At 43.1% G+C, this 23,912-nt stretch overlaps 1 protein-coding gene across 1 annotated transcript in view; it reads left to right on the forward strand.

Moving 5' to 3' along the window:
• Window positions 1-3,184: 3,184 nt before the first annotated feature.
• The window catches only part of LOC148508928 (NXPE family member 2-like), a 215,316-nt gene continuing 194,588 nt past the window's right edge, over window positions 3,185-23,912 (forward strand). The window contains exons 1-2 of the mRNA XM_088443817.1: window positions 3,185-3,246; window positions 3,402-3,499. Of these exons, the coding sequence (XP_088299943.1) occupies window positions 3,407-3,499 (93 nt within the window). The 5' untranslated portion in view covers window positions 3,185-3,246; window positions 3,402-3,406. The remainder of the gene's footprint in view (window positions 3,247-3,401; window positions 3,500-23,912) is intronic.

Here is a 23,912-nt window from a genome sequence, read left to right on the forward strand (position 1 = left end):
ATATTATCAAGGAAGGCTGTTTCTAATATCGTGTTGGCGTATTGATTTTTGTTGTGCATCCAATCCCTTATATACCGTAGATGTGCAGCATGGCTATACAAAGTAATGTTAGGCAAATTGATACCCCCATTTGATTTATGTTGCAGGAGTCGCACCATGCCAATTCTGGCCCGTCCCCCCTTCCATATAAAAGTTCTCATCAATTTTTCAATTTCTAATGTGTCCCTTTTGGTCAATAAGAAAGGAAGAGATTGGAGCGGGTAAAGGAGTCTTGGAAATAATATCATCTTTATTAAGTTGGCACGACCCAAGTAAGAGATCTTAAGATGTTTCCATCTCTCGATATCCCGTTTGATACTGAGTAAAATATGTTTCATATTGACTGCGTATAAATTTTGCAAATATTTAGGCAATTGAATCCCCAGGTAGGAAATGGACTTAGTCGTCAATTCAATTGGAGTTTCTCTAAACCAAAATGGTCTAGCACAATCTTTTTTAAGTAAAGTGCCTTTGATTTTTCTAAATTTACCTCGAAGCCGGATACTGATCCAATTTCTGATATTCGCCGTATTAATAACCTTAGTATTCTCCGGGGTTCAGAGATAAATAAAAGGACATCATCGGCAAATGCCAACATCTTAACTGATTCTGTGCCAATAGTGATTCCCTTGAATTGTGTCCAATCTTGTAGTATCCTTAACATAGGGTCTAGTGCCAAATTAAAAAGCATAGGGGAAAGTGGGCTGCCCTGTCTAGTGCCTCTGGTCATCATTATTCCTTCCCCTATAGTTCCGTTGATAAGTAAAGATGTTGTTGGTCGTGTGTAAAAAAAATGTAATGAGTGATTGGAATATCGGACCAAAGCCTCATCTGTCAAGAATCGCGTGGAGATAGGGCCATGAGACCATATCAAAAGCCCTGGTAGCATCCAAACTCAGGAGCATATATGAGGTTTCAGGTTGTAAGTTGGCTGCCATTACCGCTGCTATGGCAGTGCGTATACCTTTCACTGAATGTCTTCCTTTAGTAAAGCCTAATTGGTGTGGGGTGAGTAAAGCAGCAAAAAATGTTTGGAGACGGTCTGCCAATATTTTTGCTAATATTTTGAAATCAATGTTTAGTAGCGTAATTGGGTGGTATGAGGACACCAATGTCAGATCCTTATTGGGCTTTGGTATTAAAGAGGTGTAAGCTTGGTTAAAATTAGGATAGCAAGGGATATCATCTCTTATTTTTTTAAAAAGAGCACTTAATGTAGGGATCATTTCATGTTGTCAAATTTTGTACTTTTGTACTCTACTGAATATCCGTCAGGGCCTGGAGATTTGTTTAAGTGCATAGATGATATTGTAGTTGATATTTCAGTTTCGGTAATATCACTTTCTAATTTCTCGCGTTGTAATGGTGTAAGACAAGGTAGTGCCGCTTCGTCCAAAATTTTTGTCAGTAAAGCAGGGTCATGGGTGCGCACTGTATACAAATTTTGGAAATATTACTGAAATTTTTTGGTTATGTCTGTATGTTGAGGTGCCTCTAATAGCCATGATGTGATGACATTTTTTAAAACTTTTTCTCATGTTTGCCAGCCATGTGCCAGTCTTGTTACCCCACTTAAAATATTTCTGTTTTGTATGATCCATTTTTGTTTGTGCCTGTGCAAGCACAAAACTATCTAGAAGTTGTTTCGCCTCAAGATATGTTGATTGTGTTTCTGGTGTGGGTTGGGAAATATAATCTGTCAGTGTCGCGTTTAGGTTTCGTTGTAGTTCTACATATTGTATTTTGTTATCTTTGCTTCTTTTTGCTATATAAGATAGAATGTGTCCGCGCATTACTGCTTTGGACGTTTCCCAGAATAAGATTGGAGTATCCCAATGATCCAAATTATTATCCATAAAATCTGTCCAATTTGCCACCAGATATTTACGGAATGGTTCAGAGTTATATAAATACGATGGGAAGCGCCAGAGAAAGGGGTGGAAAGAATTTGATTTTGTAGCTAGAATTATTGATACTGGAGCGTGGTCAGATATTGCGATGTCCCCCATTGAGGTATTTATTATGTCTGAGAGGAGAGTTGTAGATATTAGAATGTAATCTATTCTGGAAAAGGACCCGTGAACTGCTGAATAGAAAGTGTATGATCTATCCGTACAATTATGTAGTCTCCAAATATCCGTTACAGAATGATCATTCATGAGTTGTGGAATATGTGTCCAGTGATTGGCTAAGGGGTTCACTGGAATTGATGATTTATCTATTTTTGGGTTAGCGACAGTGTTCAAGTCTTCTCCCATTATTAAATCAAAGTCGACTCTACTATGCAGGAGTTGTGTTATAGATTGGAAAAAGGCCTGTTGATCATTGTTAGGTGCATATATATTCAGCAAAGTATATTTGGTGTTAGAAATTTGAATATCCATCAATATATAATGACCCTCTGGATCTACAACAGAAGATAAAACAATATATGGCAGGTGTCTAGAAAATATGATTGCTACACCTCTGGTTTTTGTATGTTAGATGATATTCCTAACATATTACATTGTTGAATTGTTGCACTGAAGGATACAGGGCTTATCTTTAAAGAAAAGAGAATTTGATGCTATTGCATCAGATATGCCTAATGTTTGTAGACACTCCCTAACTTGTATGTGAAAGCCTGAATCTTCAGTGACGGTCCCTAGGACCATGGGGAATGCTGGGAAGTGGGTTTAGTCTTGTGTACAGTATGTCGATAGTTTGCAAATGGCTGAATAAAGAAGCATAGCAGTTGTAACCCATGCATCAGTGTCCATATGAATGCATATACAAGCACGCACACAAAACAAGCATTGGGCCAGTTTGTTCTATGTGTGGGAGCCTGATAATATTTCTTAGTAAATCTCCTCCTGCAAGCCTGTATTTACATTAAGGTGTGGTGGTTACTACTTCTCCATTGGGCAAAACTTAACTTTTAACAGTTATTGATGTCATCTGATTATAGGTTTAAAAAATGACGTTAATATCATAAACATGTTTATAACAAGTTTTACAGGAAGAATGACTATACACAATGCTTTCTGTCCCTTTGTTTTTCATAGAAATTCATCATATAAAACTGTTTATTGACTAGTTGCAATAGATTTGCATTGGTTTGTTTAAAACACTCCCTTTTTCCTACTCTTACTACTATAGATCAGCATAGTCATATACAGCCACGATTAGACTGGGTGCACACAGTAGACGATTGAAACAAGCAGTTTGGTGAGTTTGTCTCTAATGTGCTGTTCTGAAATGTTTCATATATGTTACAATTAATAATTGGCATTTATAGAGCAGAGTGTTTTTATAAGAATGCTGTCTTTATACAGTATAAACAACACTTATAAAAATCATATTTGTCCCTGTTTCTTCTGCAGGTAAAATGAAATTCCTGCTAACATATAAAAGTTATATGATCTTAGTAGCTGTGTTTTGTGTCCTCTTCAGCATCATTTACCATCAAAGCTTAAAAAAGGTAACATTATCACAAAATACTATATATATATAATGAAAGTAGAGTACATCCATGGAAAAAGTAGATGGATGATTTAATTAAATATTACTAATGCTGTAAACTATAATTTAATATATTGTAAGGGAGTGGAAACAGTTTTAGTTTTGTTGTGTTTTACAACTTCTGATTAGACAGCAATCTATATTTGTAGTACATTTATATTCAAGGGTCATTTTTCAAAGTTTTCAGGGAGGACACACAGTACAGTATTTCTACTGTATTTCTAGGAAGCATACTTTATATGAGAACAGCACATTTTTATGTGTTCTAAAACCAATGCAATGCAAACTTTTTTATATTTGCTAATAAGTCAAAAATTGCCCCTTCACCTCTTCACCCTCTAATTTGCATTATTAAAAGTGTTACTTTACATATTTATTTGAAAAGTTGTGACTAAAGGCGACTGGACTTTTGTGCAATATCTGAGTCAAACACACCCTTTGAGTCTATTTATTAAACCATTCTTAATTGCAGCACAAAATGCAACCATTATTTGTGTTATTAAAAATTTACTTATCTGCGCAATTTACCAATGTTTTCTCTGTGACAGAGAATAATACAGTACTTGTAACTGTGACAAAATATCTAGAAATTGTCACATGCATACAGTAGTTCCAGAAACTCTGCTTCAGCATAAAACATATACACTCTGCACATACCAAATACACCATTAATACTCTGTACTCTACATTACAAATAGTGAATGTTAGTTACATATATTATCACATAGCCTTTCATTATATTGATAAATATACAGAATATTTACAAATGTATAATTAAGTACATATTTATATAGATTTAAACTGTATATAAAATGTATCCAGGGAGCTACAGTGTCATAATATTCATCATTGGCTATAATCTATGATATATGGGGTGATTACAAAATAACAATGCTTTTCAAATTAATTGTGACCTTATTGATAATAACTAGAGATGAGCGGGTCCGGTTCTCAGAGAATTGGATCCGCCTAAACAGAGTGAATCCGAGCAGGATCTGAGTCAGGCTTGGGTTTTCCCGCCTGCCTCAGAATCCAAAACGAGGCAAAATGTCATCAAAACGTCAGATTCTCGCAGGTTTTGGACTGCAAATAAGTCGGCGACATTTGCTGCTGATTCTGCGTGCAGGAAGGGCGGGCTGTGTTTGCTGTCCAGGAGTATGCAGTCCATCCAGGGGTGTGCTGTCCATCCAGTACGCTGTGCTTTTCATCCAGGGTTGTGCTGTCCATCCAGGGGTGTGCTGTCACACAATACTATGGGTTGAATTCACCCTGTGTTCCTGTTAACTAATTATGCATTCTCACAAAATATAAATAAACACATCTTACTTTTCACAAAAACTAACTAAATTTCCTTGTTCCCACCTAAAACCAGTTATCTTTCCTAAAACATAATCTGATTTAGCATATAACTGTCTCTTTTCATAAACACCTCTCTAGAAAGTTTCACACTACACTACACTTTCCTGGTGTGAATTCAAAGAAAAGACTTGTTCAGTCAACACCAACACTCCACTGCCAGACTAGGACAATTACCATATCAATCACTAGGTAAGGATGTCTAAAGAGCGTATACAATCGGGAAACTGGCTGCCTTAATACCGACAGCCGGCTTCCCGACTGTCATCCCGGAGAGGGTGAAATGCCGGGCGTTTATATCTAGACACCTGTCATTTCCCTGATGCCAGGAGACAGGTGCCCGGCATCCCGATCGAAGGGATGCTGGACGCCGCGAGCGGACAGCCGCGGGGGGGGGGAGGGTTAGGTTTACGGCACCCGGGGGGGACTTTGGGTTAGGCACCCCCCGGGAGGGTTAGGGTTAGGCTAGGGGGAGGGAGGGTTAGGCACCACCAGGGGAGACTTAGGGTTAGGCACCCCCCCGGGGGACTTAGGTTTAGGCAGCGGGGAATGGGGGGTTAGGGTTAGTGTCACAAGCCATGGCAGCGGCTTGTTTCCCACCGGCTCGGGACCTACACTGACTCACAATATTCAGAATCCAGTTCCGTTAATTACCAAGCATCGGGGATGCTGCAGAGAGTGACTCATACTCCCATATGCTGCTGATTGGCTGCCCCTCCTATTTGTAGCTTCCAGATTCATTCCCCCTCGCCGTTTGTAGAGTTTTCTCCTACAGCTCGGTCTGGTTGTTCGAGCTATCCTCTGTGATTGTCTACACTTCAGCCGCTGCTTCTGTTTACCACTCTCCATCTCCCTCCACGCTGCCTTCCAAGCTTCAGCAGGTAGCTCAGTTATTCAGACTGTTGTTCCACTCTGCTCTGATTGCCGTTAGCTTGCTGTCTGTTTTCACCATCCACATGCTGTGCTCAGTGTATGCAGGCTCAAGCCTTTGGGTCCATGCTTCCTCTGTGTAATCAGCAGCTACAGCTTTCTAAGCCCTACTGTGTGTAATCAAACTGTACATTTACACCTGTACTATTTTCAGCCTGTTGTATCCTGCACTCCTGGCAGGCAACTCATCTAGCCAAGTTATCCTGCCCTCCTGGCAGGCAACTCATCTAGCCAAGTTATCCTTCCCTCCTGGCAGGCAACTCATCTAGCCAAGTTATCCTGCCCTCCTGGCAGGCAACTCATCTAACCAAGTTATCCTGCCCTCCTGGCAGGCAACTCATCTTGCCAATTTATCCTGCCTTCCTGGCATGTAACTCATCTAGCCCAGTTATCCTGCCCTCCTGGCAGGCAACTCATCTAGCCAAGTTATCCTGCCCTCCTGGCAGGCAACTCATCTAGCCAAGTTATCCTGCTCTCCTGGCAGGCAACTCATCTAGCCAAGTGATCCTGCCCTCCTGGCAGGCAACTCATCTAGCCAAGTGATCCTGCCCTCCTGGCAGGCAACTCATCAGCCAAGTGATCCTGCCCTCCTGGCAGGCAACTCATCTAACCAACTTATCCTGCCCTCCTGGCAGGCAACTCATCTTACCAATTTATCCTGCCCTCCTGGCAGGCAACTCATCTAGCCACGTTATCCTGCCCTCCTGGCAGGCTTCTCTACAAGCCAAGTTTTCCTGCCTTTTCTGGTGAGACACTTTTCCATTCTTTAAGACACTCTCATAACAGTTAGGCACTTAGAGGGGGGATTAGGGTTAGGCACTTGGGGGGGAGGTTAGGGTTAGGCACCCCTAAGGAGAGTTAGGGTTAGGGGGTTAGGTTAGTTTATACTTACCTTAGCGATGATCGGGATTTCCTGCGCTGTCTTGCTTCTGCTGCCGGGAACTCTGCTTTTGTCGGCCAGGCGCTGCCGGGAATTGAACTGGCGGTATTTCATACCGGTTCCCTAAGGAGCAGTTAGTCTCCAAATGTCATTGCCTTTTAAAATAAAATAACTTATACATTCCTCATAAGTGCATAGTCTGTACATTAAAACATGTCTCCCCAATTTCAAAACTGTGCACAGTGTTTAAATAGAACATAGTCAAATAAATTATTACCTATACTTGTAGAGTACATGTTTCCCTGCACCTACATTGTCCCTTTAAAGATTATGTTGTGGCATCAGGGTTAACCCCTTCAGTGCCATGGCAGCCATTTTATCCACATGTGGTCGGGTTCCGGCCACAACAACTAATCAGATTCTAGCTATTATCTTCTAGAAGGTGCTAGATCTGATTGGTTGCTATAGTCAACTGCTCCAATTTCATAAACCCATGACATAGTGAGTGCGGGACAAATAATAACCACCTTACTGCAGCACAGTGGAGAATACTTTCAGTTTTATGCAAGCAACTAAAATAATTTCAAATTATAACTAATGAATGAGTTCAGACACTGCCAGCCTTAATCAAAGCATACCATTAAATAAAATACTGTAAAATCAGCTAGAGAAGCTGAAGGAGGAGATGAAACAGATTGATTCTGCTAAATATGTTGGTAGATCAAATTCTTTATTCGGTTTGCCAGAACTCAATGTTTTGCAACATCTTGCAATTTGATACTACATTTTGGCTACAAGGCTTGATCCTAGGTTTAAGTCCTATGTAATGTTATCCTTTCCCAAATCACACAGAACTAAAATAATGTAAAGATTTCCTTACAAGCAAGTTGTCAGCTCAAGTGGTCATTGACACGATGATGGGCCTGATTCCAATCCGGATGCAAATGCCAATATTTTATCAGATTGAGTGATTGTTAGCCATTGCACATGAGTGTAAGCTGAACTGATTGATTGAATTGAACTTACGCTCATATAGAGGATTCACTCACAAAATAAGTGACAGGTAGTTAGCATTTGGGGGAGGCAATGGGGGGATTAGAAAAATGCAGGCATGTCAGTACCACTGTAAACACTGTTTTCTTGGCATTCATAAATTAGCCACAGCAATCTTGCTTGCAGCAGGAGATCCTTCTGTGTGTCTTGAGAGCCACTATGTCTGCAACATCTTAGAATTACTCAGAATGCTGATGGCTGCCTGATCTGCATTTAATGTTTCCAGTTTTGTGTATGGCTGGCAGATTTGAGATGTTTTCAGTGGGCATCTCTAAGCAATGGATGGCGGGTGAGTCATTAACAATTTCCGCAAATTGTAATCCATGAGAGATTACACTGCGATGGCATTTGCATCTAGATTAGAATCTGGCCCAATGTCTCCTGCTTTAGTTTCCCCTTCAAATACTGTTGCCAGGAAAAATACGGACCTTTTCCAAGGGACCCACTAGTGGTGATGTTGAGTCAACTCAATGCACCAGAATGCATTAGCATCTTGCACAGTCGCTTTGTATAATGGGAGGGAAAAATGGTAATTTGGAGCCCTTGTGCAAACTAGCTTTGCTTTACTTAAGAAAACAGTGTTTAGCATGGTATATTTACTAAAGTTAGAGTTCTTAGAAGTGAAGATGCTGCCCATAGCAACCAATCAGATTCTACTTAACATTTAACTAGCACCTTCTAGAAGATAATAGCTAGAATCTGATTGGTTGCTATAGGCAACATCTAAAAACATTTACTAAAGTAAATGTACCACCTTGTGAGTGATCAAAGTAGGAGGATACTTCCAAAAGTGAGGAAAAATTAACTACACATTCTCTATGAGGGAGACAAAAATGCCTGTAAAGTGCTTGGTTTGTAAAACTCTGCATGTCCTTTTTAATAAACAACATAAGGGTTGGTGGGAGGTCCCAAATTCAATTCCACTGTGCAGCACTTTTCATTATGGGCTTTGACAAAATTGTGTGTGTTTGACAGGCAGTGCATATTACTATACTTTACTAGGGCCTTCATGTTCTTTTTTTTTATCTTGCAAGCCATCCATCACCAGCTTCTCATCCAGACATAGAGGCTACATTTCCTGCAGCTTCTCCACAGATAGAGTAGTATCATCAAATCATATAGTTATTAATTTTCAAATTTGACTAGGCTGTTACTCTGTCTTGAATCTTTCATATTGTCACAAAGCCTGTGATTTGCTGTTTGGATTCAGTTTCCACTTTAAAAATCTCATTTAAATATCAAAAGGTTGTTTTGATAGTTTTTTTTCCCATGTCTTAGATTTATTTAGTACTGTAATCAATCAATCAATCAATGCTTTACCTGACTTCCACTAAGTACTCCATCTCCATTTACCTGTGATTGATTAAGATTAGGGGTGTGCACCGGCCACTTTTCGTGTTTTGTGTTTTGGTTTTGGATCTGGATCTTTCTTCGTGTTTTGGATCTGGATTGGTTTTGCCAAAACCACCCTTCCGTGTTTTGGGTTCTGGGTTTTGTGTTTTGGATCTGTATTTTTTTGAAAAAAAGCATAAAAACAGCTAAAATCACAGAATTTGTATGTTTTTCTGCTCCTATGCTATTATTAACCTCAATAACCTTAATTTCCACTCATTTCCAGTCTATTCTGAATACCTCACACCTCACAATAGTGTTTTTATGTCCAAAAGGTTGCACCGAGGTAGCTGGATGACTATGCTAAGCGACACGAGTGGGCGGCACAAACACGTGACCCATCTAGGCGTGAAATTGCAGTGGCAGACAGGATGGCATTGAAAAACTAGGCCCCAAACTGTACATAATGCAAAGAAAAAAAAGAGGTGCAAGATGGAATTGTCCTTGGTATATGTTGTATAAACAGGACATGCACACTTTAACAAACCAATCATTTCAGCGCCAGGGTCTGCCACACAACTGTGGCTGAAATGATTGGTTCGTTTGGGCCCCCACAAAACAAGCTGGCAATTAATCTGTCCCTGCACAAACTGGCTCTACGGAGGCAAGAAGTCGTCCTCATCCTCCTCATCCACAGATTCCTCACCCTCTTCAGTGTTATGTACATCCTCATCCTCACAGAGTATTAATTCGTCCCTGCTGGAACCACAGGTCCCTCTGTACGTTCTGGAGGCTGGTCTCCCTGGAAGAGTTGATCATTCATTTTATGAACATCATCTTCTCCACATTTTGTGGAAGCAACCTCCTACGCCTTTCGCTAACAAGGTTCCCGGCTGCACTAAACACTCTTTCGGAGTACACACTGGAGGGGGGGCAACTCAGGTAAAATAGAGCCAGTTTGTACAGGGACCTCCAAATTGCTTCTTTTTCCTGCCAGTACAGGTACGGACTGTCTGACATGCCTACTTGGATGCTGTCACCGATGTAATCCTTTAACAGACAGACGCACGCTTGTCGCTGCTGCTTTGAGGATTCAAGTGCGGCTACAGCCCACACAATTCACAAAGACAGAAAAAAAAAAAGAATATTTTTATTGTTTGTGGAGCACACTTTGAGGGTTACACCACCCTTTAACAGACAGACGCACGCTTGTCGCTGCTGCTTTAAGGATGCAGGTGCGGCTACAGCCCACACATTTCACAAAGACAGAAAAAAAAAGAATATTTTAATTGTTTGTGTAGCACACTTTGAGGGTGCCACCACCCTTTAACAGACAGACGCACGCTTGTCGCTGCTGCTTTAAGGATGCAGGTGCGGCTACAGCCCACACAATTCACAAAGACAGAAAAAAGAAGAATATTTTTATTGTTTGTGTAGCACACTTTGAGGGTGTCACCACCCTTTAACAGACAGACGCACGCTTGTCGCTGCTGCTTTGAGGATGCAAGTGCGGCTACATCGCACACAAGTCACAAACACATAAAAAAAATAGTTTTTTATTTTTTGGAGCACTTTGAGAGTTACACCACCCTTTAACAGACAGACGCACGCTTGTCGCTGCTGCTTTAAGGATGCAGGTGCGGCTACAGCCCACACATTTCACAAAGACCGAAAAAAAAGAACAATATTTTAATTGTTTGTGTAGAACACTTTGAGGGTGTCACCACCCTTTAACAGACAGACGCACGCTTGTCGCTGCTGCTTTAAGGATGCAGGTGCGGCTACAGCCCACACAATTCACATAGACAGATAAAAGAAGAAGAATATTTTTATTGTTTGTGTAGCACACTTTGAGGGTGTCACCACCCTTTAACAGACAGACGCACGCTTGTCGCTGCTGCTTTAAGGATGCAGGTGCGGCTACAGCCCACACATTTCACAAAGACCGAAAAAAAAGAACAATATTTTAATTGTTTGTGTAGCACACTTTGAGGGTGTCACCACCCTTTAACAGACAGACGCACGCTTGTCGCTGCTGCTTTAAGGATGCAGGTGCGGCTACAGCCCACACATTTCACAAAGACAGAAAAAAAAAGAACAATATTTTAATTGTTTGTGTAGCACACTTTGAGGGTGTCACCACCCTTTAACAGACAGACGCACGCTTGTTGCTGCTGCTTTGAGGATGCAGGTGGAATCTAGACGGGATTTGGAACCGAGGACACACTACCTCCATCAATTGTCTAAATCCCACTGCACTAATGTCGGATACCGGACGCACGTCTAACACCAACATAGCAGTCAAGGCCTCAGTTATACGTTTTGCTTCAGGATGACTGCTGTCGTACTTCATCCTCATCGCTAGGGACTGTTGGAGGGTCAATTGTTTAGTAAAAGTAGTGATGTTCCTACTTCCTCTCTGGGATGATGAACAACTCCCAGCAGCAGCAACAGCACTAGTAGGAAGTGGTTCTTGATCTTTCCCTATTTTATTTTTATCAGAGAAAGTTTGGTCCTCCATTTATGTTATATTGATATATATACGTGCGGATAAAGCGCACACAAACACAGAAAATATTTTTTTATTTTTGCTGGAGAGTAGTGCACTTTGTGGGTTACACCACCCTTTAAGAAATGAGCCAGCCGGCTCTTTACTTATGGGACACAGGCGCACGCTTGGCGCTGCTCCTTTGTTGATGCACGTGCAGCCACAGTGCACACAAGTCACAAACACAGAAAATATATATTTTTTTGGTTTGGAGTGTACTTTGGGGGTTACAGAACCCTTTAACGGTCAAGCCAGCCGGCCCTTTACTTATGACACAGGCGCACGCTTGGCACTACTTTGTTGATGCACGTGCGGCTACTGCGCACACAATTCACAAACACAGAAAATTATTATTTTTTTGGTTTGGACTGGAGTGTACTTTCGGGGGTTACAGCACCCTTTAACGGTCAAGCCAGCCGGCCCTTTACTTATGACACAGGCGCACACTTGGCACTACTTTGTTGATGCACGTGCGGCTACTGCGCACACAATTCACAAACACAGAAAATAATTTTTTTTCGGTTTGGACTGGAGTGTACTTTGGGGGTTACAGCACCCTTTAACGGTCAAACCAGCCGGCCCTTTACTTATGACACAGGCGCACGCTTGGCACTACTTTGTTGATGCACGTGCGGCTACTGCGCACACAATTCACAAACACAGAAAATAATTTTTTTTTTGGTTTGGACTGGAGTGTACTTTCGGGGGATACAGCACCCTTTAACGGTCAAGCCAGCCGGCCCTTTACTTATGACACAGGCGAACGCTTGACACTACTTTGTTGATGCACGTGCGGCTACTGCGCACACAATTCACAAACACAGAAAATAATTTTTTTTTGGTTTGGACTGGAGTGTACTTTCGGGGGTTACAGCACCCTTTAACGGTCAAGCCAGCCGGCCCTTTACTTATGACACAGGCGCACGCTTGGCACTACTTTGTTGATGCACATGCGGCTACTGCGCACACAATTCACAAACACAGAAAATAATTTTTTTTTAGGTTTGGACTGGAGTGTACTTTCGGGGGTTACAGCACCCTTAACGGTCAAGCCAGCCGGCCCTTTACTTATGACACAGGCGCACGCTTGGCACTACTTTGTTGATGCACGTGCGGCTACTGCGCACACAATTCACAAACACAGAAAATATATTATTTTTTTAGCACTTGGGGGGAGCACCCCTGATGGACAGAGCACCCCCTGGACAACACTACAGCACCCCTTTAGGACTGGGACACTGCACAGGACTTTGGAACTGACTGCACAACACAGTCCAGCCAGCCCCTATGGACTTTGAAGTAGTGGACACAGCCCCTATTAACAACAGCAGCACAGCACAACACAGCCAGCCCCTATGGACTTTGAAGTAGTGGACAACAGCAGCACTACACTACACTACACTACACAGCACTAACTCCCACCCTCCCTCTTCACTGTCCACAGCCGAGTGAGAAAATGGCGCCGACGCGGGTACCTTATATAGGATCCAAAACCCGCGAGACTCGGAAGGCGGGATGATGACGTTTTGCCTCGATGTCAGATCCGAGTCAGGCGGGAAAAGTCGAGCCTGACTCGGATCGGACTCGGATCGGGGGGGCTCGGGGGGGTTCGGATTTCAGAAATCCGAACCCGCTCACCCCTAATTAAGATGCCATACAGTCTGCCATTGCAGTGTCACTTTGTTTCATAGATGTTCTATATTCTTTTAAACTGCCTTGTATTTGTGCAGCTGTTCTGTTGCTTAGTTTAGCCAGCCAGCTCACTGCAACCTTTAGCCAATATTGGTGAAAACAATATTGTAAGCTGTGAGGTTGCCAAAATTGAGTGGAAATATATGTTGATGTTATCAATACTATAGGAACAAAAACAGGTCCAAATTTTGTTGATTTTAGCAGTTTTAATCAATTTTAAAGTTTGGCCAAAACCAAAACAAGTGAGTACAAGAATCTTTTTTGAGTACCAGCACCTTTTGCCTGAGTGCCAATACCTTTTTCCAATTAAATAAATAACACCATTTAAGTAATTACAAACTGATATATTCTATGAAAAACTATTTGGATAGTTAAAAATGTATATTCCCTGTCAGGGCTGCCATCAGAAATCGTGGTGCCCGGTACAAATGAAAAAAAAAAAACAGGGCCCCCCACCACCTTGGTACCTCACCCTAAAGGCTTGGTGGATGCAGTGGTGTGAGGTTGAGGTCTGGTACCTTGAGCAAGTGCATGCAATGAGTTCCCACTACAGTACTGATGTGCCCTACATGCCCCTCAGCATACCTGCCTGCATGATGTGTGTGTGAGTGGCTACACACACTACACATAACAAAAATAAACAGATTTAAAAAATGTAAGATATTTGCCTTTAAAGATTAAAAAGGAATAAAGGATTTTTTTTACGTGAGAAGCCTAATGATTTACAACACAAAACTGTGCTTACCGGCAGGGCTGGACCGAGCCAAATTTTTCAGGTAAGCGAATATTTTTTTGGGCGCCCCCAGTGGGACTGTTGTGCGCGCCGAAGGCCCGCAACTGAAAAAGATAAGGGGGGATGGTCGTTTGGAATAAAACGTACACGTACCAAAAGCATGGTCACATATGTAAATAAATATGCAACTACATATTTACACACAGGGGTGGGTTGGGGACTAAAAGTGGCCCTGGTAAAAGGTTTAAAAAAGTGGCCTCACATGGGCGTCACCAAACCAACTATAGGCGAAACCAACACCAAAGTAGGCGCGATTACTACATCACTAAACCGGGATTCATCCAAAAAAGCTGCTAAAAGCACGCTACTTCCAAGATAAATTTTTGAGAATGCCAATTCCTCTCAGAATGAATCAGGCTATTAAAAGATATGTACCAAAGGGCCTGCCATTTTACCAATTCCACAATGTGGTCGGAGCTGCCAGTCTGTCGATCAGAAATGCAGATTGGCGGTCATCGATTTTCACCGATCCAGTCTGGGAATCTGGGAAATTATTTTTGTTAAAAATCCCTGATTTTCTGATCCTGATCAAATTTTAGTCGGGAATGGTAAATATAACATATTGGTGTCTGGGGAAAGGGAAATTGCCCCTGTCCATCGTAGATGTATGGGGCCTTTATACCAGATATGAAATAAATGCATGCTACTATGAACTATTTGAAAAATCTTGACTAGGAAATCACTCACACCACTCTTGGTAAAGTCCTCTAGTTCTCCACAAATCAGAATAATTCCAGATTATAAACAGGCAAAAACAATTAATGTGATAATCAATGTGATAAGGAAAACAGCATTTCATTTTAGGAACAATGCACATGATCAGTGAGATTCTTGCTTGCATTTTACACACCTAAACATAGAACTAAAACAGCTGTCACTGGCCTTGTAATGTCCTGCCCTGCAACTGCCCCAGTTTTTAGATTGTAAACTCAGTTGGGTAGGGTCATGTTTTTGGGATGTAGTTATTAGATCGGCGGACTAAATGTCGCCTGTCTAAATCCTGACCGCTAAAGCCCGACACCGGATTTAAGATAGGCATTGACATTCCGATGCCTATCTTAATCCCAATGCTGGAATACAGACAAGACGCCGTCCCAAACGAGGTAAGTCTGGGGCATCTTAGCTATTAGCTGTGTGGAGGGGGGTTAGGTTTAGCCACCCCCGGGGGGACTTAGGGTTAGGCACAACCAAGGGAGGGTTAGAATCAGGGGAGGGAGAGGGGAGGGTTAGAATACTTACCAGCCCCAGACGGGATCTCCTCCTGACTGGCTTCTGCAGGCGGGATTTGAACTGGCGGCGATTTCAATCATATTACATGTTTTTTTCATCCTGTTTTATGTGATTAAATCTAATTTGTTTGCATCATAATCCCATTGTACAGCACTATGTAATATTTAAGCACTTTCTGTAGGTCATCACCCATTCTCATTTTATTACTGTGCCCCAGTATACGTAGCGCTATATACATTATTATAAAAATGCAAATAAAAGGTAATATAATGTTTCTTTTACATTTCATTTGCAAACCAACCAACCAAGTGCTGAGCTGAATGGGAAAATGTGGGAAGCCGGAGCAGTGATGATCACTGTTGAGCACATAAATGACAGGGGGGGGGGGGGTGAATAATGGGGTACAACTAAATTCCAGGGAGGTGATGAATGTAGAGGTGCACCTAAATGACAAAGATGAGGGTAAATAATAATGGGGTGCTCCTACATCTCAGTGGGGGAAGAATAATGGGGTGCACCTACATCACAGATGGGGCGTTGAAAAATGGGGTACACAAATTACAGGGGCGAGGGCAAATAACTTGGTGCACCAAAATCAGAGGGGGACAAATAATAGAGTATACATAAGTCATAGGGCGGAATTCAATTGTTTTCGCGGCCCGCATCTCCCGTCTAAAGTGACAGGAGATCGCGGGCCGCTATGCAATTGTTCAAGATTTTCGTGCTGATCGCGCCCATAGAGGTCAGGTTTAGCCGAGTAAAGCAGCTAAACCCGACCAAAGTGCTGGGCGCGATCGCGAAAAGTGATGTTTGGGCGCCCAAACATGTCACTTTTCGCACATTTCAGCTCTCATCCCCCAGGGGCTGCGAGCTGAAATGTAGCACTGGCAGCTCATCGTGCCCGACAGGAGCAAGAATTGAATAGCTCCGTCGGGCACGAAAGGGGCTGGATGGCATTGAATTCCGCCCACAGAGTTACACTGCTGAACTGGGTTATGTGGGCTCATGGGTGCTGTGGGTCCCCAGGACTGACTGGGAAGGAGGTCACTCTGGGGGAACACCCTCTACTGGAGGCACCTACATCCCCACTTACAGCAGGGGAAGCACGGACCTAACTCAGCCTCATAGCAGCACCAGCACCCACTGGACGTCTCACGGAGCTACACATTCTGTGGCCTCAATCTACCTGGCCGTCTCAGCTGCAAAGTTTCTTCCCATAATGCCCACCTCAGCTCTCGACCATCACCTTGTAAAAATCTCGCCACTGTTCCCAGGATTCTGTCCTCTTTCTTTTTGTCTGCCAGCAGCAGCACCTACGCCAGGTGGGTGAGGAATAAGCGCCAGCAGAGACTGCCGCGAGAGAGGACTGCAGTACCAGACTGACAGCCTCTTCTCGCGATATCAGTGACTCCTCTCCTCAGCGGGCCGCTCTGCCTGCTATGATAGGCAGCCGGCTGGCTCCCTCTCATACAAGAATGATCAGTCCAGCCATGGCCCGCCACCTAGCGCTTTGACTTGCTAGACAGCGCAGCTCGATGCGGTGCATACTTACCCTTAGGGTGCCCATTAGGGTCATTGAATAACTTGCTGTCCGTGACTGCCTTGGCGCCCTCCTCAGTCTGGCGCTCTACGCGACCGCGTACCCGGCGTATGGGTCGGGCCGGCCCTGCTTACCGGACATCTGTAGGTTCAGTTCAGTTGTCTGTGGTGTGGAACACAGCACAGACATGGCAAGGGGTAGAGGCATACATGGGGGGAGGCACATTTTGGTAAAAGGGGCAGAGGTGCAAATAGGGAGAGGCATACTTAGGTAAAGGACACAAAGACAGATAGGAAGGTAGCAGAGTCAAAAATGGGAAGCGGGCAGAGGCATATATATGGAGAGGGGTCAAAGGCTGAGGTATGGGGGAACAGGGGCACAAGAATGTTATGGTTATGCACCCCCCCAGGAGGGTTAGGTTTAGGCTGCAGCGTTGGGGGGGTTAGGTTTAGGCACTTACGGAGGGGGGAGGTTAGGGTTAGGCATCCCTAAGGGAGGGTTAGGGAGGGAAAGGGTTAGGTTAGTTATTATACTTATCTGTCAGGATCTTCACTGCTGCCAATCTTCCAGCATCATACCAATCCTGATTGTATAGAAGGGGGAGGGGCAGAGGCAGGATTCAGTCATAGTAAATGGGACAGTGGGACAGATAGATTGTATAGGAGGGGGGAGGGGAAGAGGCACCTCTGTGTGTGCACCACAGTTGCTCTCTCACATTTTTTTCCTCAGTGCTGTGCACACAGTATCTAGCCAATGAGAACAGCGAGGAGGAGAGCTGAGGGTGGAGTAACTAGTATGGAGGCACACTCGCAGAGGTGATACTTATTTGATGAGGTCCTAATAGGGGGAAATGTCTGTAAGAGGGGGCCCAGTGCTCCTAGCTTTATTATAAGCTGGTCATCCTGCAGCTGCTCCTGATTCACAGTATCAGAAGCAGGACATTGGTGCTGGGTAGGTATGTGCTGATCATGCAGCATGCTGGCCGGATACTTAATTAATGAATGACTCATCACACACAGCTCAGCTGTATCCTGTGTGTGATAACTCATTCATAGAACTCTCTCTGTATCTGGGTGATGAATCAGCATTTACTATGCCGGCAGCCTGGCCCCTCAGCTGTCTGGGCCCGGTACAGGAGTACTTACTGTTCCCCCCCTGATGGCAGCCCTGTTCCCTGTTTTAGCTCCTGGAATAGTCAGGTCAGAGAAATTTCCAAACATAATTTGTCCTAACTTCTAACCTGTAAGTGTTAATACTGTATGACTATATCCCACTGTTTTGAGTAGTGTGATATCTATAATGGGTGCATAGTGTGCAGGGCACACAGGCATGTCAGGCAAGGGAACCCACCATCCGCTGTAAGGTATCATCCTTTACTCAAAACTGTCCTTTATTCCCCACACTCAATACATTTCAAAATCCTTGTACATACATCAAAGAAATATTTCCAGAATACAGTTACACACAATCTCACACAAGAATATGCAAAATTGTATTCATGCCCTCATTATTTCTAGAGATGTGTCCCTACCCCTGTGTTTTGGTTTTGGATCTGTATCTCCTTGTGTTATGGATCTAGATTTGGTTTTGCCAAAATCGCCCCTTGCGTGTTTTGGTTTTGGATCTGCATTTTTTTTTTTTACAAATTGATAAAATCTGCTAAAATCATATAATTTTTTTTTTTTTTTGTTCCTACAGCATTATTAATCTCAATAACATTAATTTCCATTCGTTTCCAGTCAACCACCTTACAGCTTACAATATTGTTTTCATCCGGCTTAGGCCCAAAATTTCCACCAAGCTAGCTGACTGACTAAGCTAAGCGGCAGCAGTGGGTGGCAGCACAAACACGCGGCAGCTCAACTTCCAACATGGCACATCAGGAAACAAATGTTTTTATTCTTCAAGAGGCCTAAGGGAGTTGGAGTATGTATGTAGTTGAAGGCAGGGACAGGATGGGTTGATTGGTAGTAAATTTAATTGAATTCTTTGTTTCCAAAGTAAATTTATGAGGGAGGAGGGGAGGCATTTACAAAATATATTTTACTCATTCACATCAATCCTTGTCCAGAAGAATCCTTGAGTTCTATGCCTGCTGTAGCTGGGAGTGGATTTTCATCCCAGAAGGGGAACAGGAAGACTACTGATAGTGCTTTCAAACAACAATTGACTATTAAACAATCCTTTGCAAAGATTCCACTTCACTAGAAAAGCCTTTTCCAACCTGTAAAGGGACAATAAAAAAACTTAATTAGTGGCCTCCAAAAAGCCGTTGTACCCACTATTCACAGATATGTGGACAAGCTGAACAGAGCAAATGCAAGATTTAAGATTTTAGGTTTCTTGAGAATCCTTGAGCACTATGCCTGCTGCTGCTGGGAGAGGATTTTCTCCCCAGAAGGGATGAAGACGTTGTGTTTTTCTTCCCAACAAACACAGATCTGAAGAGATGCAAAGAGCTGTTGGTAAGCAAATTGTCAGCTCAAGTGGCACATGATGAAGCGGTTGCTTCTCCTTCAGTTTCTCCAGCAAGTGCATCTGCCGAGAAAAAAATAAACTTTCCCAAAAAAATCCACTGGTGTTGTAGATGACTCAACACAATCACGTTTTTTTGTCTTGTGCCCAAGCATGACAATGGGATTTTCCTTATCATGTGCACAAATTGTTTCATCCACTGGTGCCTAATTTACATAAACAACATCCTCATCATCAACATCCTCATTATCAATATCCTCATCAATACCTGCGCTACCACTTAGTGTCACAAGATTAATTATTTATGAATAAGAATAACACTGCGCTACCACTAAGTGTCACAAGATTAATTATTTATGAATAAGAATAACACACTGTGCTACCACTTACAGTGTCACTAGATTAATTATTTATGAATAAGAATAACACACTGTGCTATGACTTATAGTGTCATAATACGAAATACGTGGACGATAAACTGCGGACTGGATGGCAGTGTCACCAAACAATAACAGCTCAGCTAAGTTGCTAATGCACACACACACAAAACATATCTTTTTTTTTTTTGTGGATTAATATTGATATTATTAATTTAATTTCACTGTTATTTTTTTCACTGGGGAAGAGCACCCCTGATTGAGGCAGCAGCCCCTTGATGAACAACACAGACAGCACCCCTTTTTGATGGACAACAAAGCACCCCAGCTGAGCCGAATGCAGACAGACCACCTGCAGAGTCACAAATACATGGACGATAAACTGCGGCAGTGTCACCGTACAATAATAGCGCAGCTAAGTTGCTAACGCACACACACAAAATAAAACTTTTTTTTAAAACTGGGGAAGAGCACCCCTAATTGACAGTGCACCCCCCTGGACAACACAGCACCCCTTTATAGACTGCAGCCCTAGCCTGATGGACAAGGCAAAAACATAGCAGCAGCCACAGTTAATTGACAGGACAAGTGAAACAGCAGCTGCAGCACCCACTGAAGGAAGCCCCCCTTTATGTACTTCAGCCTAAACCCCTTTATGGACAACACACAGGGGCAGAACTATGGGAGACAATGTAGGCACCTGCCGCTGGGCTGCAGCTATCTATGAAGGGGCACCTTCTCCATTGTCCACAACATATTCACCCCACTTAGGGCTGTAACTATGTACCCGGCATGTACCATCACGGCCGCTCAATACATGGCACCCCTTCTATTTATAGCCTGTCTGCATGCAAATTGCTACATTACAGTGTCAGCGGCTGTGAGGGGAGGGTGGGGCAGACTAAATTATAACTTGCCTTCGGGCATCTGGGATGAATTTACGCCACTGACAACACAGCAGCAGCCTTCAGGCCATTTCCCCGACTGGACACACACACACTGAGTGACTGACTTTGTCTGCTAGCTTCTCTCTCTACAGTGAAATGCCACCGATCGCAGGGACCTTTAATCCAAAACCCATGAGAATCTGACAGCGGGATGATGACGTTTTGCCTCGTTTTGAGATCCAATTTGGAAGTTCGGGTGGGTCCGGTTCTCAGAGAACCAGATCCGCTCATCTATAATTATTTTCCACAATAGACTCCTTACAGGACTTCCCCATTTCAGACTTTAACCATTATTATCAAGTTTAATAGCAGTGATTACTGATTTCCTTTCAAATCATTCTTCTTTTGCTGCTCGGTTTTGTCAGACTGGCTGCCTGTATTTTACTAAATCCAATTCAAAACTACTACTAACAGAATATAGAAAATATGATGCACTTCACCAACCAATTACATCAATGCTGTTCTGCATGGCAGCTCCCATAGTAGGCTTTGCTACCTACTAATAACAAATAGAAAAATGAGGAGTGGAACACCATTATTAATAGTAAGTTACTCAGAGGAATAAAATAAAATATTTTTTATGTTGGTTTTATAGCAAATACAATTCAACAGTATTCACACAGTAATAATAATGTAGAATAGGACTGTATAAAAATTGTTCTCACAGATTTAAAACAAGGACATTTCCAAAGTATTTTCGGTGTTTTTTTTACTCCAAGCTGGATTAATAAACAGAGAGAGACATTGAGCCAAATGTAATTTTTTACTCACTCACATTTTTCGGGCTTTACTATAACTCGCAAAAAAAAATCTCGCATCTAGATGTTTTCCCATTCTCATGATAGAATTTGAGCAATGTAATAGAGTGCGAGTGCTCCACTTGCACATATTACTGCCTGAGAAATCGCAAAACAATAGACCAGCTTCAGAATAGCGAGTTTTTCCTGAACAGACCAAAGTAACACAGAAACATGCACATATCCATGAGATACATGCATGTTTCTCTGTGTACATATTCAAAATAACATTTAAAAAATAAAAAATGACATGCAGCCCCGCAAGCATAACCAGCCCCAGGCTCTGTGGAGTCTGTGCTGGTTTTTAAAATAAGGGACAAAATGCGTAGGGGTCCCCTGTAATTTATGTACCAGTACAGGGTTTTGCTGAGCAGGTTCTGGTTGTTAAAATACAGGAGACAAAATGAGTAGGTGACCTGTATTTTCGATAACTGGCACTGGACTCTTTCTAGCAGGGGAATAATGACAGCCAGGGAAACCCTTTCAGCGGGTTACCCGACCAATGCATTAAATCTAACCGCTAGTCAGCCCAGGCTGGGGATCCCTGGGGAGGTGGGGACCTCCCTATAAAGGGGTCCCCCTCTCAGGGCACTTCAGGTCTGGGCTGATAGCCCGAGGCTATCCCCGGCAACCCTGGCCGGTGGGTGCCGGGTTGATTATGTATAGTACAGTGAAATAAATTTAAGTAAAAATATTGTCTTTTGCAGTAGAACTACAGGTTCCAGAAAGCCTCCCCCTCATGCTGGTACTTGGTGAACCAAAATACCAGCATGTGGGGCATTATGGGCCCACTGGAATCTGTAATTCTACTGCAAAAGAAATAAAAAGCAATAAGACACACACACAGTGACAGTACAATTTTATTTAAACATACATGCACACTCACATACACACTCACACTCATTATCACACGTACTCACCTAGTATCCCTGTAGCCATTCGCATCCACTTGTCCATGTAGCATCCACGGATACCTGTTAAAAAAAACAATAAAAACAATACTCACCTCTTCCTATGTATAGTTCATGTCTTCTTCAGTCCATGTAGGCAGGGGCCTCTTAAGAGAGGAGGGGGCCCATGTGCATTCCCCGTGCTGTGCCCCCTCCTCTCTCCCTGGCGTGGCTGGCCGGTCACCACAGAGTCAGTAGACTCTGGGCACTAGAGTGTGCCCAGTCTACTGCGCATGCGCAGAATGCCGGAAAATTTACCGCTGCGGCCATTTTCCGGTGTTCTGTACTGTGCTGACACCCGACTTGGGACCACGGACAGGTGAGTTTTAGATAATATGGGTGCAGGGTGTGCAGTGCGGGGTCCCTCTGGATCTGGGGTCCCATGTGAACCGCACACGCTGCTCCCATTATATATATGCCCCAGCATGTAGGCCTCCAGGGGGTTAAAAAAAAAAAACGCCAAGTCCCGATCCAGTATGAACAGGAGGAAGGGAATGTTTACACATAGCCTTCCTCTGCACGAATGACCAGGACCCACGTGTGCCCTGTCATTCCTGGAGCCGCCAGCCAATCTGCAGGCAGATCCTATGGAGCATGGTGGTACTTGTGGCTTGCTGTGACCTGCAGTTCTACTTCATAAGACAATATTTTTTATTCAATTTATTACACTACACTATACATAATCAACCCAGCATCCACCGACCAAGGTTGCCGGGGATAGCGCCGGGTTATCAGCCCAGGCTTTGGGTGCCCTGGAGAGGAGGACCCCTTCATTGGGGGGGTCCCCACCTTCCCTGAAATCCCTGGCCTAGGCTGACTAGCAGTCACGGGTAATGCTTTGGCCAGGAGACCCAGTGAAAGGGTTTCCCTGGCTGTGTAATTATTCCCCCGCTAGAAAGATTCCAGTGCCAGTTATCGAAAATACAGGACACCTACTAATTTTGTCCCCTGTATTTTCACAACTAGGATCAGCTCTGCAAAGCCCTGTGCTGGTTAATTAAAATACAGGTGACCCCTATGCATTGTTTCCCCTGTATTTTAAGAACCAGGACAGGCTATAAAGAACCTGGGGCTTGCTATGTTTCTGGGAGAGGGAGAACGTAATTTTTTTTTTTTATGTTAATTTAACATTTTTTTTACACACTGAAGACTTCACGGATCTCACTGATCTGTGAAGGCTTCTGTATAACTCGCACCTTTTAATGCTAGTCGCATTAAAAAGTGTGAGCTTACATACTGTAGGAAATACTCACACACATTTGCATAGTGTAGTAGCCTTGAACTCAAAAGTTTGCAGGCTATTACATTTGCAAGTCCCGTTACCATCTCGCATCTTCAAAAAATGTGAGAAGGTGTGAGCTGGTTTTTGCCTGAACATTCGCATCTTATTACGTTTGGCCCCGTATCTTTTTCTGCTGTTTCACAATTAAATATCTCATAACTCACCCCTTCCACTCTGCACAAGAGCTTCC

This window comes from Taudactylus pleione, unplaced genomic scaffold (genome assembly GCF_031769625.1).
Source record: "Taudactylus pleione unplaced genomic scaffold, aTauple2 ptg000334l, whole genome shotgun sequence".
NCBI lineage: Eukaryota > Metazoa > Chordata > Amphibia > Anura > Myobatrachidae > Taudactylus > Taudactylus pleione.